Source organism: Schistocerca serialis, chromosome 2, assembly GCF_023864345.2.
Source record: "Schistocerca serialis cubense isolate TAMUIC-IGC-003099 chromosome 2, iqSchSeri2.2, whole genome shotgun sequence".
Taxonomy (NCBI): domain Eukaryota; kingdom Metazoa; phylum Arthropoda; class Insecta; order Orthoptera; family Acrididae; genus Schistocerca; species Schistocerca serialis.
The window spans coordinates 300,735,389-300,755,214 of NC_064639.1; the positions used below are offsets into that span (position 1 = coordinate 300,735,389).

At 39.4% G+C, this 19,826-nt stretch overlaps 1 protein-coding gene across 1 annotated transcript in view; it reads right to left on the bottom strand.

Annotated features, from left to right (window-relative positions):
• LOC126455921 (sphingomyelin phosphodiesterase-like) overlaps positions 1 to 19,826 on the bottom strand; it is a 126,782-nt gene that overhangs the window by 45,429 nt on the left and 61,527 nt on the right. The window contains exon 5 of the mRNA XM_050091679.1: positions 18,282 to 18,506. Within this exon, the coding sequence (XP_049947636.1) occupies positions 18,282 to 18,506 (225 nt within the window). The remainder of the gene's footprint in view (positions 1 to 18,281; positions 18,507 to 19,826) is intronic.

Consider the following 19,826-nt stretch of genomic DNA (forward strand, 5'->3'; position numbering starts at 1 on the left):
GCAGAAAAATCATTCATTCCATAATACTGTCATTGTGTATTAACTAGTTGCTCACACATCATGTTAATTTCTACAAACAAAATAGATGGACAAGTCTACTGCACAAATCATTGATTTGTAGAAGTGCATGATGGCTATACTATTGCTTATATTCCATAACAAATTACCACTTGCATAGAGAAGCCATTACATTGCTAGCTTTTGGAACTAGAGATTGCTGTAATATTAGTACCTGAAATAAACAAAGGTGTGGAGGAGTAAGAGTACCCTATGGTTACCCTGAATATTTGAATGATGTGCCTCATTCAAGTTGAAATTTAGAGCCTCAGAATTTTTAATCTTTTACATGCTATGATATTTAATTATTTGCTTGCAAAATCATTTTCGATTCAATATATGACTGACACTAACAGAGAGAACAGACAGGACAGAAAAAACTGCTATTATCAATATGAATGGGTGAAGACTCCACAGATTTCATCAAGTCATAAACAGTATGGATACATTAGATGTCCTCGGTGTCTAATATTGATTTTGGGCCAACCTAATTTTCTAAATTCTGTCAACAGGTCTCATCCCAGCCAGAGAGGCCTATAAGATTAAGATCTTGATCCCAATCTCCCTCTCCCTCTCTGACACACACACACACACACACACACACACACACACACACACACACACACACACACACACCTATCCCCCTACATGATGCCTGCTGGACACACAATGCCAGGATTGCAGTTGAGCAGTTGGACTGGGGTAGGGTGGTGGTAGCATGGGGTGAGGTGGTAGAAGGAGAGAAAGGTGAGAGGTTGGAGAGAGAGGTTGTGGAGCAACCCGCAGTTTGGAGGGAAGTAGCCTGTTTGCTGGCTAGGAATGTGGGAGGGAGGGGTGGCAGGTACACCACTACCCTTCAAGTCCTATCCTGCCCCCAGTGAACTTCCTTGTCAACCCTTGACAGCATCCACACCCTGCCTAGCTGACCTTTTCAATTTGTCACATCCTTCAAAACTTCCTTCCATCACTCCACAAAATCCAGGATCCATGCAAATCCAAAACACTGTTGTTAACCTTTCCACACCAATCCAACAAAAGTTTCAATCCTTTCAAAGAGCTCACCTTCAACCCCCATTCAAGTTTAACCATGTTGGACTTGTCAAAGATCTACTCTCCTTCTCCCAGTACCCCCGGTGGAAATACTTCTTTGCCACCAAACACTCCAACCAAAGCCAATCTAATTCCAATATCGAACCTTGTCTCTCCCAGTTCATACCACCATTCAACTGTGATCCTTCACCCTTCCCACCTAATCACCCCTTGTTCAACTTCTAGGAATTCCTTATCTCCAACTCAGCCTCACCATTCTTCCCTCAATCTCTTCCTAAGGATACTAACCTTCAAGCTGAGGAAATGACAAAAAAAACCACTTGGATGAACTTTGTGCACATAAGGATCAAAGTAAAAAATAATCTAAGAGTAGAGATTGGGAAATGTCTGATAAAACAAACTTCTTTTACAAAATTTTTAGGTGTATGGCTAGATAATAACTTGAGATGGGAAAAACATGTTGAACTATTGAATAAAATACTTAGTAAATACTGTTATACATTAAGAAAACCGAGCAAGGTGGTGCAGTGGTTAGACACTGGACTCGCATTCAGAAGGACGACGGTTCAATCCCGCGTCTGGCCATCCTGATTTAGGTTTTCCGTGATTTCCCTAAATCAATCCAGGCAAATGCCGGGATGGTTCCTCTGAAAGGGCACGGCCGACTTCCTTCCCCATCCTTCCTTAATCCGATGAGACCCATGACCACACTGTCTGGTCTCCTTCCCCAAAACCAACCAGCCAATCATTAAGAAAACGTAAAGAAAACTGCAATTTTGAAACAGTACTATGTGCCTACTACTCTTACATTTATAATAATCTAAGACATGTTATTATTTTTTGGGGGAATACAGGTTTCACAAAAAGTTGTTTTAAGCTCCAAAAGAGAGCTATTCGTATTCTGAAGGATGTTGCCTACAGAGATCCATGTAGAGGACTCTTTAAGGAGTTGAAAATTTTGACCCTCCCTAGTTTATTCATCTATGAATCAGTATGTTTCCTAAAGTCATATCAAGAATTCTGTTCTCTAAACAGTGAAGTACACGACTATCAGACCAGAAACAGGCACAATTTCCATAGAAACATACATTCAAAATTCCTGTACCAAAATAGTGTGATATATCTACCCAAAATAATGTTCAATGCCTTACCAAAAGAAATAAAAAGCATACAAAACATACATATATTTAAAAAATAATTAAAGAGGCTACTATTAGGTCAGAGTTTCTATAATGTTGATGAATTTCTTTGCTATCTAAACAGATAGTGCTCATCTTTTGATTTTTCTGCATAATCCTTCATTTTTTTCCAACTTGCATGTAAATAGAAGACAAAATATGTGAAGTTTAACTAAGAAAAATATTAAAGTGTAGTTAAGAAAATGTTATTCCCCTTAACGAATTTTTCATTGTATAAACCTTGTAAATTTTTTTTCTCATCTTACATGTAGAAAGAAGACAAAATATGTAAAGTGTAACTAACAAAATGTTATTTCCTTTAATTGTTAAAAATATAAATCATGCTCTCTCTCTCTCTCTCTCTCTCTCTCTTTCTATATGACAATTCCTATGTCATGTATATGATAAAATGGATGATACTAAATTGAATTGAATTGAATCATATGGTTTTCTTATGGGTGGTCAGAAAACCATTTCGGACACCCTGGCACTCAGAATCAAAATGAAAAGCTCTCAGGGAGTGGCATAAAGGCCATCAGTGAAACCACCCCTTCACTTGAGACATTGACTGGCATGCATTTTGTGGTCAAAAATGACAGTTCACAATGCAGTGAGCAAAGGATGACATTCTTGACATCTTTGACACTGCTGACACCCCAAGGATGCTCCAAACCTTATTTAAGGATGTCATGGGCTGGCAAGCTGACTGAACATGATCACATCCGTTTAGAGTGCAGTGCAACCACAATTTTTGCTTTGGTGTACAGTCTGTAATGACTAGGGAACATTCAAAACCATTCAACGAAATCTGAGTGCAATCTGAAGCAGCAAAGGACACTTATGCTTTCTCAGCCTTTCTGTTTCATGCCCACCTGTGGTGTGATCATGGAAGGGTATGACACTGACACTTGTATGAATAAAACAGCAAAGTGTCTCATTAAGACCATTCAGTTAGGAAACACTGTCAGTGATACCTGCCCAGGTCTGTTGAGCACTTTGAAGATGTACCAGCACAGAGAAAACCTATGACGAGAGCCCTAAGCACTTGCAGGCAATCAACCACTTAACATGCCTCAGACCCTGCATGCCTATCACGTGGCATAGAGATGGACTAGAATCATGTGTAGATCGGGTGGGTGACGGAAGATCACTTTAGGGGCAGAAGAAGGGATCTTGGCTGGGAAGTCTCTCGTGATAAATAACCATAGCCCTGGCAATGGGTATGGTTCAGTTTTCCAGTCCATGGTGATATCGGGTGATGAAGGCACCGCTTCTTTGGAGTTGATTCTTTGGGGTGAGGGGAGGATTAGAGGTGTGTGGGGATATGGCACGGAAAATCTATTTGCAGACTAGGTTTGAGGGGTAGTGCCTGACTGTGATGGCCCTCATGAGACCCACAGCATACTGACCAAGGGAGTTCTCATCACTGTAAATTGCAATCTATGGGTGACATGGCTGTATGGGAGGGATTTTTTGGTGTGGAGGGGATGTCATCTTGAAATACAGGTGTCATTGGTAGTTAGGGGGTTTAATATGAACAGAGGCGTGATGGAGCCATCAGAGAGGGAAGGTAAACTTACAGAAAGGTGGCACAAGGGGTTGAGAAGGACCAGGCGAAGCAGGTGGTAGAGAAGGTGTTGAGTATGTGAAGGAATGAGGATAGAATTTATTGGCACTGACACCAGATCTTGAAGATATCATCAGTGAACTTTAAATAGGCAGGGAGTTTGAGGTTTTGGGAGTCTAGGATGATTTCCTTTAGAGGATGCCATGTGAGTGCACATGACAGTGCTGCAAGTTTGTTCATACACATTTCTTTCAAAGGAGAAGTAGTTGTGTATCAGGGTGTAGTTAGTAAAATGTATGAGGAATGGGTTTGAAGCCTGTAGGATGTTGGGAGCAGTAGTGTTCCATAGCAACAATGGCATGGGTATGAGGGGTGTTGATGTATATGGAGGTGGCACCAGCAGTGATGGGTAGGAATCTAGGAGGAAAGTGCTGGGGAAGGTGGATAGTTGGCGAAGGAAGTGGTTAGTATCTTTGATGTGAGAGACTGTGTTTTGGGTAATTTGTTGGAAGTGTTGGTCAACAAGTGGGGAAATACTTCAATTTTTTTTCCTGACTAGTCTTAAGTAACTCACATCAAAATCCTCTCCTGTGACAACCTTTTCATCTCAGGGTAGCACTTTCATCCTACATCCTCAATTATTTGATGGATGTATTCTAATCTCTGTCTTCCCTTGCAGTTTTTAGCCTCTACTGCCCCCTCTAGAATCTCTGAAGTCCATCCCTGATGGCTTAACAGATATCCTATCATCCTGTCCCTTCTAGTCATCAGTGTTTTCCATATATTCCTCTCCTCACAAATTATGAAAAAGAACCTCCTCATTCCCTACCTTATCAGTCCATCTAATTTTCAACATTCTTCTGTAGCTCCACATCTCAAATGCATAAATTCTCTTCTGTTCTGGTTTTCCCATGGTCCATGTTTCACTGCTGCACAGTGCTGTGTTCTAAACATACACTACTGGCCATTAAAATTGCTACACCAAGAAGAAATGCAGATTATAAACGGCTATTCATTGGACAAATATATTATACTAGAACTGATATTTGATTACATTTTCATGCAATTTGGGTGCATAGATCCTGAGAAATCAGTACCCAGAACAACCACCTCTGGCCATAATAACGGCCTTGATATGCCTGGGCATTGAGTCAAACAGAGCTTGCATGGCATGTACAGGTACAGCTGTCCATGCAGCTTTAACATGATACCACAGTTCATCAAGTGTAGTGACTGGCATATTGTGATAGCCAGTTGCTCGGCCACCACTGACCAGACGTTTACAATTGGCGAGAGATCTGGAGAATGTGTTGGCCAGGACAGCAGTCGAACATTTTCTGTATACAAAAAGGCCCATACAGGACCTGCAACATGCAGTTGTGCATTGCTGAAATGTAGGGTTTCGTAGGGATCGAATGAAGGGTAGAGTTACGGGTCGTAACACATCTGAAAAGTAACGTCCACTGTTCAAAGTGCCATCAATGCGAACAAGAGGTGACTGAGACGTGTAACCAATGGCACCCCATACCATCACACTGGGTGATACACCAGTATGGCGATGACGAATACATCATGATGCTGTAAACAGAACCTGGATTCATCTGGAAAAAATGGCGTTTTGCCATTCGTGCACCCAGGTTCATCGTTGAGTACACCATCTCAGGTCCTCCTGTCTGTGATGCAGCGCGACGGGTAATTGCAGCCATGGTCTCTGAGCTGATAGTCAATGCTGCTGCAAATGTCGTCAAACTGTTTGTGCAGATAGTTGTTGTCTTGCAGACATCCCCATCTGTTGACTCAGGGATCGAGACATGGCTGCACGATCTGTTACAGCCATGCGGATATGATGCCTGTCATCTCGACTGCTAGTGATATGAGGCTGTTGGGATCCAGCACGGTGTTCCGTATTACCCTCCTGAACCCACCAATTCCATATTCTGCTAACAGTTATTGGATCTCGACCAACGCGAGCAGAAATGTCGCAGTACGTAAACTGCAATCACGATAGGCTACAATCCGACCTTTATCAAAGTCGGAAATGTGATGGTACACATTTCTCCTCATTACATGAGGCATCACAACAACGTTTCACCAGGCAATGCCGGTCAATTGCCGTTTGTGTAAGAGAAATCGGTTGGAAACTTTCCTCATGTCAGCATGTTGTAGGTGTCGCCACCGGCGCCAACCCTGTGTGAATGCTCTGAAAGGCTAATCATTTGAATATCACAGCATCTTCTGCCTGTTGGCTAAATTTTGCGGCTGTAGCACATCATCTTTGTGGTGTAGCAATTTTAGTGGCCAGTAGTGTACACTCCCAGAAATTTCTTTCTCAAATTAAGGCCTGTGTTTAGTACTAGTGGACTTCTCTCGGCCAGGAATGCCCTTTTTGCTAGTGCTAGTCTGTTTTTTATACCATCCTTGTTCCATCCATCATGTGTTATTTTGCTGTCTAGATAGCAGAGTTTCTTTACTTCATCTATTTTGTGTCCCCAGTTCTAATGTTAAGTTTATTACTGTTCTCATTTCTGCTATTTCTCATTACTTTCATCTTTCTTCCATTTATTCTCAATTCATATTCTGTACTCTTTAGATTGTTCGTTCTATTCAACTGACTGTAGCTCTTCTTCACCTTCACTGAGGATAGCATGCATCTTATAACTGACATAGTGATGGCCCTCAGCCACACATCGGTCCTAGCAGTCCCATATGGTCCCAAATCACTACGACCGTCTGCTAAGGCTGAAAGTTTTTTTTTCACATGCTAACTTCTACCACAAGCTGTCAATTCTGCCATGTGACTGGATACTATGGCTGCCAGCGACCAGTTCAAAGAAGGTAGCTTGGGTTCTGGTGAGGTTTCCGCCAGCCTAGATTCATTCAGTCCCGCTCTTCTCCTCGTGGTGTCAGCATTGTTTTGGTTCCACACCTGCATCCCGATGGACACGCCAAATGGTGACATGCCTGATGGCTCTAACTAAGATGGTGGCTACAGTAAAAGTTAAGCAAGTGTCCTTCCAGAAAAACTAAAATTTTGCCGTAAAAAAGAAATCGTGTGAAAATTGTAAAGACGAAATCAAGAAACTGAATGAACGCATAACGAGCTTACAGTTCATAATCGGCAGTTTGAAAACGGACATTTGGAAAATACAATAAGAAAATAGTGAACTGAACACGCTAAAACTTGTGTGAGATAGTTCGTCCGTTATGGAAAAGTGGTCAAATGTAAAGTGCAAAAACAGCAAGTCCAAAGTGCAAATTCGGAAAACCTGTGAAAGTTACGCAAGCTTTGTGCACGAAAACACATTTCAAGTACTTTCGATCGCCGATAGTGAAAATGCAACTTACAGTTCGCATGAACGATGGGAAAAGCAAAAAGGCACTTTGGGGAATAAGGTAAGAGAAGAAAATTTACTGACGCAAACAACTGTGAAGGAGGTCAATATAAATGTGCCAACCAAAAATTGTGTCGAAGTGTGTAGTAAAACAATACAAAACGATTCGCAAATTGTGAACTCCAATAACAGGAAACTGTTTGTGTTTTCAGACAGCCATGGTCGTGGACTTCTGAGTAAACTAAAAGAAACAACTAAAACATTTTGGTGTGGTGTAGTGAAACCAGGAGCCCCAATTAGTGAAATTAAAAAAATGACTGAATCCGCAGTGGCAAAAAATCTGCATGATAAAGACTTCGTTGTACTTATGGGAGGCGCAAACGATGTCTACAACAATGAAACAGCGAGTGCAACGCGCGATCTTAAACAGTGTCTGAGGAACCTCACTCACACTAATGTAATACTTGTCAATATTCCGCATCGCTTTGATCTTGTAAGATGGTCATGTGTTAACAGGGAAATAGAAAGTGCCAACAGTCAGTTTGCAAAAATCTGCAGACATTTTAAAAATGTGAAATGCGTTGATATAAGCAATATTGGACGTAGATTCCACACGCAACACGGACTTCACCTGAATGGCTTGGGGAAAGAATATCTGACAAGCCTGATAACCAGGGTAATAAAAAACCTCCAAAATAAATTCAAAACCAAAACGATAATTGCACTGCCATCGCCTGACTCCATAACGAAAACGCTTCAAAAAAATTCATTAGAAACCTCATCAGCAGCAGCAAAACATGTAAAAAAAAAGACCAAATTTTAACAGAAAGAACAGTGGACATTGATTTCAACAACAAAAGACCTACTGTTCCTCATCAGCCAAGTATTATTTTAGACGAAAATAACAAAAATGAGAAGACTCCAAGTTCACAAGGAAACACAGTAGTAGTGGTAGAACCAACATTTGAAGTGTCAGAAACAGCACCACCATCAACAACAACAAATAGAAGGCTGTTGGACAGAAGAAATGCTGAGCCTCATTCTCATCTCAACGATTTTTTATGTGTGGGCCTGAAGAAAAAGAAGGGACAACAGTAGGTAGTGTCAGGTGTCTCCTCTCTCCTGTCTCAAGGCAGACTCCAAAGGATTCTCAGTCAGGTAACAGCACTAATAGACTGAAAAAGCAAGAGGAAGGCATCTATTTCTTTCATCAAAATATAAGGGGCCTCTGAAACAAAACAGATCAATTCCTTATTAACATTAGTGAAAAGTACAGTATAAATAATGCCCAGATTTTGTGCTTAACTGAGCACCATGTTACTGATAAATGTGCCTTACCATCTATAGTAAGTTATACTTTAGTAATATACTACTGTAGGGAAAGTAAAGATAAAGGTGGAGTAGCAATTATGTTAAGGATAGTGTAGCATACAAAGCTATAGATATTAAGAAATATTGTGTGGAACAACAATTTGAGGCATGTGCCACAGAAATAACAACTAAATTCTACCCAATAATAGTGTTGGCTGTCTACAAGGCTCCTTCAAGTGACATAAAAACTTTTCTGCATTCAATGGAACTCCTTCTGTCATGGTTACTTTCAAAAACGAAGGATATTGTAGTATTAGGTGATTTCAATATAAACTTTTTGACAGAAAATAAGAATAAAATAGACTTTGAGATTGTGATGACCTAACACAATCTGACATCAGTAATAAACTTCCCAACAAGAATTACATCCGAGTGCCAAACTATGATAGACAACATTTTTTTAGATGTAAATAGACATCAGAATTATATTGTCAGGCAGGTTATAAGTGGGCTTTCAGATCATGATGGACAAATTTTCACTATTTATGACGTTATTCTGTTCAAAAAAGAATTTCCTCGATGGAAATTCATGAGTAATTAATGAAGAGGCGAAAGAAACTTTCAACCACAGGTTGCAGCAAATGGATTGGTCTTTAGTTTATAGCCATGATGATATTGATACTAAATTTAACTGTTTTATAAATGAATTCTGTGCTCTTTTTGAAGAAATATTTCCCAAGAAATGGGTCAGAAACAGTGCTTCCAATTCTGTTAGCAAGCCTTGGATTACAAAAGGTATAAAACAGTCATGTAAAACCAAAAAGGAAACTTATGCTGCAATAAGATTCTGTAAAGATGAAGAAAAATGGGAACACTATAGAATATACTGTAAAATTTTGAAGAAACTAATACAGAAATCAAAAGCCCTTTATTGTGAGAAGAAAATAGATAATTCTAATAATAAAATAAAAGCAATTTGGAGCATGGTAAAAAAAGAAACAGGAAGAGATACAACAAATAAAGAAGATATAAATAATATCAGATATGAAGGTATCCTAGTAGATAACCCAAAAACGGTGGCTGAGATTTTTAATAAACACTTCCTATCAGTAACTCAACAGATTGGTTGCAAGCCTGATGTTGATGAAGCTGTAACTCTTTGTCAAGCCGTATATTCAAACACAATTTCAGAAATGCACCTTAATCCTGTCACTGTAGAAGAAATTCAAAAAATCATCATGTCTCTAAAAAGTACAAATTCTGCAGGGGTTGATAATATATCTAGTAATTTATTGAAATATTCTTGTGTGTGGATAAGGGACATTCTCTGTCATATTTGCAATGCTTCCCTTCAGAAAGGTGTTGTTCCCAGTAGACTTAAGTATGCCATTGTGAAGCCCCTGTACAAAAAGGGCAATAAAGCTGAACTAACTAACTATCGACCTATCTCTTTGCTGACAGCTTTCTCCAAAATTCTAGAAAAGCTAATACATGTAAGAATTACTGATCATCTCATGAAGAATGGAGTTCTCAGCAAGAGCCAATTTGGCTTTCAAAAGGGCCGTTCAACAGAATACGCAGTCTACGCACTTGCAAATGAAGTCCTAGAAACCCTTACTGAAAAAATGCTAGCACTTGGTGTCTTCTGTGATTTATCCAAAGCGTTTGACTGTGTTGATCACCAGATTCTCTTGCAAAAAGCAAAATTAGCAGGAATAAGTGGTGTTGCAGGCAATTGGGTACAGTCGTACCTCCAAGACAGAAAACAAAAAGTTGTGTTGAATAGCTCGGGTGGAGTATATGACACTTCCTCAGATTCTGAATGGAGTTCCATTACATGTGGAGTGCCCCAGGGCTCAGTTCTTGGGCCACTATTATTCCTGATTTTTATAAATGATCTACCATCATGTACAAGCCTGCTGTGTAAATTTACATTATCTGCTGATGATACCACAATTTTTATGAGCAGTAGAACAGACAACAATCTTGAGGAACTTATTAATCACATACTCTCAGATATGGTTAATTGGTTCAAGGTGAATGGTCTCTCATTAAATTCCAGTAAGACCAGCTTTATTCAATTCTGTACAAAAACAGAAAAAGAGAGAGAGATAAGTGTGACATGTGGTAATCAACCAATAGTTAGAACGGAAACAACCAAATTTCCTGGGCCAATATATTTTTTCTCTCATGCGTTTTGTTTGTAAAAATATAGATATATTTCAACCAAACAGTAATTATCATGAGCATAACACATGGAGGAAGAATGACATACACAGTGAACTCAGAAATTTGAGCTTGGCACAAATGGGTGTCCACTACACTGGAGCAAAACTCTTCAATGCTCTTCCTCCCGAAATAAAGACAAAGATTCATAACAAGAGTGAGTTTAAGAAAGCACTAAAAATATTTCCATTAGAAAAAGCTTTTTACAATCTAGATGAATTTTTAACTAAATAAATTGTAATATTTTAATATTTATATAATACAAGTTGACATAATGCCACTAGGAATTTTATTTAGCCTGAGCTCTGTATCTGTGTGTGCTCCGTATCTGTTTTCTGTAGTGTTTTAATGACTCTAAGAAAATATGTATTTTCTTTTTCTGTATTGCTGCCCAAAGAATTTACTGTGTAAATTTTTATATAATTATTTACTCAAATTTCTGTATATGCTATAAGATTATCAGGTTGTATTTGTAAAAAACGGACTCGTTCCACGTCCTTGTGTATCCAACACAGCTGGACCTATGGAACACGAAATAAATCAAATCAAATCAAATCAACATGTTCACTGCTGAGTTTAAAGATCCTCACATGCTGTGCCATCTACACACTCACTATGAAGCCTGGTGAATAACTGATAGTTTGCTCTGAAAACATTCTGACTGGCATACATTTTACGCCTACATCGATACTGTATGAATATGTCTGTCAGCTCTGTTAACACACATATGATAGCCACGTGATCCTCATTCTTTATCTTGTCACTGATATTTACCATTAGAGATTACTAATCCCCATGCCTTGTGTCAGTAAAAGTTCAGTGTTGTACTAGTGTTGAGGTGGCAACTTTGTGCAGTGACTCATACTGTTACCAAATGCATAAAATTTAGCAAGTGACTTTCTACAAGGGGCATTAATTTGTGAGACTAATTCATTTCCTTTTGTGTTGCAATTCAGTTTTTAAAGAAAAGTGTCATTCTTTCTAACCATGTGTAGAACTGTACTTTATATAATATCCATCATGGTGCAGACCACTGCATTGTATTTGGTTTAGTAAATTGGGTAGGAAAACATTTCCACATATCCTTTCACCCTGAATTTTAATGCGGCACTCAAATCTTTCTTTTATTTTCGTTACTGCTTCTTCAATATGTAAATTGAACAGCAGGGGCAAAAGACTACCTCCCTGTCTTACATCCTTTTTAATCCAAGCACATCATTCTTGGTATCCCACACTTACTGTTCCGTCTTAGTTCTTGTACTTATTACGTATCACGCATCTTTCCCTATAGATTATCCCAACTTTTCTCAGAATTTCAAATATCTTGCACCATATTATGCTTTTTCCAGATTGACAAATCATATGAACGTATCTTGATCTTTCTTCAGTCTTCTTCCATTATCAATTGCAACATCAGAACTGAATCTCTGGTGCCTTTACCTTTCCTAAAGTCAAACTGATCATCATCTAACAGGTCCTCAATTTTCTTTACCATTCTTCAGTATATTATTCTTGTCAGCAACTTGGATGCATGTTCTGTTAAGCTGATAGTACAATAATTCTCGCACTTGTTGGCTCTTGCTGTCTTCGGAATTCAGTAGATGATGATGATGATGATGATGATGATGATGAGTCCCATACTTCTTAACAGAGCGTAGGGGAGCGAGACAGGAGACCTCTCGCTGCCTTACTAGGCAAGGTCCTAGTGGAGGTGGTTTGCCATTTCCTTCCTCTGACCGTAATGGAGATGAATGATGATGATGATGACAACACAACAACACCCAGTCATCTCAAGGCAGGAAAAATCCCTGACCCTGCCGGGAATCGAACCCGGGACCCCATGCTCGGGAAGTGAGAACGCTACCCCGAGACCGGTGCAGAAAAGTCTGATGGTACATTGCCATTCTCATACATTCTACACGCCAATGCAAATAGTTGTTTTGATGCTTTTCCCCCAAAGATTTAAGAAATTTTGTTGGAAAGTTATCTATCCCTTTTGCTTTATTTGATCTTAAGTTCTCCAAAGCTCTTTTAAATTTTACCTCGATACTGGATCCCCTCTCTTCCCTATCAACTCCTGTTTCTTCTTCTGTCACGCCATCAGACAATTCCTTCTCCTGATAGAGGCCCTTAGTGTACTCTTTCCACCCATCTGCTCTCTACTCTACATTTAACAGTGGAATTCTCAATGCTCTCTTTGTGTCAGTACTCCTGCTTCTAATTTCACGGAAGACTGTTTTGACCTTTCTATATGGACTTCCTATTTATTTATTTCCTAAGTGCCTTGTATCTCTGTATTTCTGAATTTGCCTGCACATCTTTTTGTACTTCCTTCTTTCGTCAATCAGCTGAACTACTTCTGTTACCCTTGGTTTCTCTGCAGTTATCTTCCTTGTACCTATGTTTTTCTTTACAGCTTCTTTGATTGCTATTTCTAATTATGTCCATTTCTCTTCAACTGAACTGCTCATTAAGATATTCATTATTGCAATATCTATAGTCTCAGAGAACTTCAAGTGTATCTCCTCATTAATTTGTATTTCTGTATCCCACTTCTTTGCACACTGTTTCTTCCTGACTAGTCTCTTAAACTTCAACCTACCGCTTATCATTATAAAATTGTGATCCGAGTCTGTATCTGTTCCTGTGTACATCTTACATCTACCTTAAGAAAGAATTCATTCTGAAAGCTTCAAGTTTTTTTCTTTTTTGTGTATGCCTGTTGACAACTCACTGCTTCTGCTTTCTGGTGGGTAGTCTCCTTTGCTCAAAAAGTATTTATTTTCTGAATTTAATGACATCACATTTATTCTGCCACTAGCTGCATTCCCTTTTGCTTCATCAGGTGGAGGTGTGTGTATTTCATTTCAGACAACCCATACATCTTTAATACTTTGTAATTACAAAGTAAAATACCATTTTATTCCAGGAACAGTGTACTGTTGCAAATAAGAATTAATTACTATCAAACCTGAGATGTTGCACATGGAATTTCCTCTCTTCGCAATATATATCACTTTCTCAAACCTCTCTTGTCCCCATCCCCTTATATCTTGCAATTAATTCCCCACAAAGGAGCAAATAACTCCAGAGAGTCATTTTCACTCTGTTGTTGATTCTACACTGGCTATCTAATTTTTGTACTGGTAGAAAATTCTCTTCTTATATTGTATTATTGTTCCTTGACTTTACAGTTGAATGAGTTATAGACTTTGCAGAATCTGAACAGAAGTTCAACAGAACCTTAAATAATGTTGCTGTTAATTTTCATTGCGGCTTCCACTCTCATAAGGTCTCATTAACATTTGCATCATTTTATGTTCTAGTTAGCTTCCAGTTTAATTCCTAAATAGTGCTTTTTGCTCCAATGGCAACTTCAGTTTCATTGATTGTATGGATCTCTGGTCTCAAAAGGTTGCTAAAGTCTGCAGCTACCTGATATTCAGAAGTGTAATTTATGTTTGTTTGGTTGTGGATTTCACCTCTTGTAGTAACCCATAAATGGTAAAAGCTGTACAGTTGTGAAATATGTAAGACAACAAGAATCCTCACATTTTCTTAGAGGTTGTTGATTTTCAGCTATGGTATATGAATGCTAGTGGAAGTGATACTGTCATAATACCATTTTCCTTGGATTGCTACACATATTGAACATCGATAGCATGTCACAGTGTCCATGTGTAAAGCAGTGTGTGATTACAGAGTATAAAGCTTTGTTTTTTTTCTCTTTAATGTTGTCAGTTTCTTTTTTCTGGCATGGTCATGGATAATTGAGAAGTCACATTCACCTATCTGAGAATTTCAATATTTCTGGGATGATGTAAGACAACTCATTATGAGGACAGTATGAAATACAATAGAATAAACTGCCTAGACCACATTGGCAATGGAAATCACTGTGGGCTTAACATATGCATTGTTCTTAGCTGGGTGGCGCATTTCAAATAACTTTTACCTTTCACCTATCACATCTTTTGATTGATATTGTAATGTAGTAATCATGAGTTAACAGGAAGCTTCACACACATTGCAAATGGAATCAGCAACCAGCAACAAATAATCTGTAGAAAAAGAAACATGCATCTGTTGGAAAATATATCAGTACTTAGGGCTTTCATTTATTGCTGTAAAGAAGATAATACTTAAGAGTTTGCTTCCTTCTCTATTTGTGTATGGCTGTTACCTGTGCACCTGGAAAAATAATGTTGATTTTGATCTGATGATGGCATATGCCACGTGGGGGATAGCAAATCTACTGATAATGGTTTTGTCATTGTCTGCCAACAGATAGTGTAGTGGCATAGCTCCCAGAGGGCCATATGTGTCTACTCTTTAATAGGCAATGCTCAAAGCCAGAAGTCTTAGAGTGATGCAAACGTAGCCAACTGAGTGAGTTTAAAAGGGGTCAAATTGTGGCCTTCCACTTGGTGGGATGGTCATTTCAGAGAATTGCCACACAAGTTGGATGTGTTGCTTCAGTTGTGCAATGGTCTTGGTATCAGTGGTCACTTGAACATTCTCACACCTGTAGATGAGGTTCTGGATGTCCACAAAGTGCAGACTCCTATCAGGATTGTCGTATTGTAAGGGTATAATGGTTGATTCGACAGCTAACACACCACAGGTAACAGGACTTGTGAGGCCAGGTGTGTCAACATGAACTGTTTCAAAACAGTTACTAGCAGTGGGACTAGGGACACACAAACCCTTATCCTGTCTTCCACTCAAGCCTTTAGCCCATCTTTCACTCACACCACAGCATCAACATGCATGGCTCAACTGATGATGTCAGAGGATCACTTGGAAGATGAAATGGCATGGCATGGTCATCAGCAATGAAAGTGGTTTCTGCCTGCCTGTAAGGGATGGGCATTTGAGTGTATGATGTAGAATGCTGTCTCTCAGAGTGCATTTGTCCAAGACACAATGCTCCCACTCCAGCCTCATGATCTGGGGTGTGATAAGCTGCAACTCTCATTATCCTTTGGTGTTTCTGTAGGCGATGCTATCCAGAGCTCACTATGTACAGAATGCTGTTAGACACATTTTTTTGTGTTCTTGCAAACAAAAGGTGATGTGTTGTTCCAACAGGATAATGCTTGCCCACACACTGCCTGTGAAACTCAACATGCTCTGCAAGACATGCAGCAACTTCCCTGGCCAGTACAATCTCCAGACCTGTTTCCAGTTGAGTACATGGGGGATACAATGGGATGAGAAGTGACTTGCTTTACTCATCACCCAACAATTTTTACAGAACTACATGAATAGGTCAAGCACACCTGGCATAAAATATCCAAGTACAGTATTCGCCAGCTGTACCATTGACTGAATGCTAGAACAGCCACCTGTGAAGGCTACACCACTTACTCAATATAGGTATTTCAGCATGGGTCAATACCTGGTACCTCAGAATCACTTGTGCTATTGAGTACTCCATATGCATTGTTGCAACAATAAATCTTGGGTGTACTGAAAACCTCTAAATGGGTGTATTATTTTTTTCCGGCAGTGTTCAAGCAGTATGATTCAAAACTCTTGTTACAGGCTTCTAAGGGTTATAGGGGAGACTCAATAGATGAAACTCTGATAAGGGACCCATGTATGGACGTGTACAGTTTGGATGTAAAATTAGTTTTAAGATGAGAAGAGGCTTCCATCATCAGTTGTTGTTGTATTATGACACTGCATAACATCTTCATCACTACAACAATGACTGTGAGAAACTGATATGTTCAATACCTGGAGGATTGGGTGTGGTGTTCCAAGGATTCACTGTTGTCTCGACTTTGAAGAGGACATCCTTTGCAACACAGAAGAGAAACATAGGACAAGTACTTGATACATTTCCCACACGATGTGCTCCTTACAGCACACGGGTCAGAGCTCATCGTTTCTGCTGTGTGTATACTGTGAATCGGGAGATGTAAAAGTGATCAGGTTCTACATCCCAATGATACATTTCTGGATAAGGGTTCCTTATCAGAACTTCATCTATTAAGTCCCCTCTGCAACCCCAAAGAAGCCTGTAATAATGATCATGTATCATCCTGTATAAAGCAGAGCGATGTGTGTATGATAGAGATCACCTCCCAAACCATTGAATCAATTTCAACCAAATTATCACAGAAACAGTAGGCCTTACGAATATCATCTAGCTCCAATAGGAATGGAAATACATGCAAAAACATGTTATTTCCAGCAGGCTGCATTACACAACAGGTATATTGTGTGGAAACAATATCGGCCTGCCAAATCATCCTGTTTTGTAGGGCAGCTTACATATCACAGACAAGAAATGGTTTTCCAGGCCCTGACATGTAGGCTGCCTGCATGGCAGGTGGATGTGTTGTGCTGTAGTAGTACAGGCGTGCTTTATCAACATGCTTTGCTTGGTGGCCTGTACATCAGAAGAATTAAATGATTTTCAAGGCCCTGGTGTGTAGCCTGCCCTGCATGACAGGTGTGTTGTTGGAGTAGTATTGGCCTACTCCATTGTTTATTGAATTGTATTGCATGGACTACACATGCCAATGAGCATGGCTAGGGACAGTTTGAGATGGACAGAGAATGGGATGGACAGAGTAAGGAGGAGAAGGAAATGAAGAGAAAGACAGGGGAGGTGCACGAAGCAGGTGGAAGGGAAGGTGTGGAGGGGTAGTGTGCAGGTAGAGAAGGGAAAGGGAGAGGTGGAAAAAGTGAGAGAGAGGGATGGAGAATATGGTCAGAGGGAAGGGGACAAAGATATGGTCCAATACAGGTGGTAGACGAAATGGACAAAGAAAGAGGGAGGAGGAGATGAAGAGAAAAAAAGAGTGTGGGGGGAGTTGATAGACAGAGGTGGGACAATGAGGTGGACAGACAGAAGAGGAAGAGGTGGCCACAGAGAAGATGAGGAGGAGGTGTGTTCAATATATGTGTTGAATGCACACATGGTCGGAACTGTGGGGAAAAGGCTAGAACCACAATACAGCACCAGTGTTTTGATAGTAAATTAACTTAATAATTATAATAGAGAGAAACATTCCACGTGGGAAAAATATATATAAAAAACAAAGATGCTGTGACTTACCAAACGAGAAAGTGCTGGTAGATAGACACAATAAAAAACACACAAACACACACAAATTTCAAGCTTTCGCAACCCAAGGTTGCTTCATCCTGATGAACTGGTACAAAAAGATGCAGGATTTTTTATGGCACCACCAAACAGACTCTTTTGCCACAACCATAAAAAGGAACATTTTTAAATGGAACCATAAAAAATAAATACTTCAATGGAATTATAAAAATGAACAGCCATCCTGATGAAGGAACCTTGGGTTGCAAAAGCTTGAAATTTGTGTGTGTTTGTGTGTTTTTTATTGTGTCTATCTACCAGCACTTTCTCGTTTGGTAAGTCACAGCATCTTTGTTTGTTTATATATAACTTAATAATTATTAATACTTATTTTACTTATTGCTTGGTGCTGTGTATGAGTACTCAATACATGGGGATTTCACTTCCATCCCTGTGTATTTTGAATCTAGAAATCTAAAAAGAAGGGGAAGCACACTTACAGGATTATAAGTGACAGCATTTGTAAGCATAGACACCACACCATACCAGGGTATGTCACATTTCCTGTAGTCACCCCAGTAACCAGCAGCAGATGCTTCATCCGGTGCTTGACCCTGATCAATGCGGCAGCAGGCCGGTGCTCCACATGTTGCAATGCTACCAGGTGAGTACTTTGGATCATGATGAGTATCTGTTATATGTAGCACTGTGAGAAGCTCAACCTCCTGGAAATGGCATAATATTGGAATTGGTAAGTTGCTCTACAGTATATTAAGCAATGTTTGTAAAGGTAAAACACCATATCACTATATTAAAAAAATTAAGAAGGGAGCAAATGACAAACAAATGCTTTTAAAAGTAAAACCTTATTCAAAGTGTAGGGTGGTATAAAATATGTTTATGAGAATAGATCACTACTTGCCAACTGGAAGAGATGCTGTGGCATTGGGTAGGTACATAAAAAAAAGATGGAGAAATATATAGATTTTCAACAAAATTCTTCATCAGCTAAAAACACACACACACACACACACACACACACACACACACACACACACACAGAGTGGGAGAGAGGTGGAGGTAGCACACAAGGTGTGCCTTTGTTAGCCCCAAGAAAGGATTCTGAAAGCTAAGCAGTCTTCTTCTATGTGTGTGTCTGCTTCTCAGCTACTCCCCTGTTTAGTGTATACTGATCTGTCCTCATAAATATTGCATTATAATCTGTTTGATTACTCAGTTGTGATATTTTGTTAAATATCGAAGTCTCTATTCTATTTCGTGTGCATCCCCTCAGCTGACTGATCATCATGTGTGACTACCATGCAGTGGGACAGCATTTGTTTCCCAACCAGGTCAGAGATTTTCTCCACTTGGTGACCGGATGTTGTGCTGTCCTCATCATCATTTCATCATCACTTCATCATCATTGACACACTAATCACCCAGTCTGGCATCAACTAAAAAGACTTGGAACCCTGTGGCTGAACATCACCAGGTGGCGACTCCCAGTCATCAATGCTATTCAATCATTTCATTTATGATATTTTGCCAAAAACTGACATTGTGATACCATCTCTGTGTAGAGACAGTAGTTAATTTTTACAAGAAGTAAAAATAGCAACCAGACAATGCTGACAATGCTGACAATGCTACTTATTAAAAATAAATATCAGTATTACTGGTTTCTAGCCAACAAGTTCACCACCATCAGTTGGTTGTTCATGTTTATCCTTACATCCATCTAAACGTACTTTAAAATAATGATTAAGCCAAAACACACTGTCATAAATAAAGATTACTTATTATAAGGAGCTATTTGGTGTACGTGCTCTACGAATCATGTCATTATCAGACATATATTGTGCTGCTGGCCCCACAGAAAAAAATTATATGTACTGAAGTAGGCCACTAATCTCAAATATAAAGGGCATTCAATAAGTAATGCAACACATTGTTTTTCAGACAACTTTGGCTGAAAAAGTGCAGAATCTATTGTGAGACATTGTAGAGTATTCCCACTTCAGTCCCTGTAGTTTCATGTAATT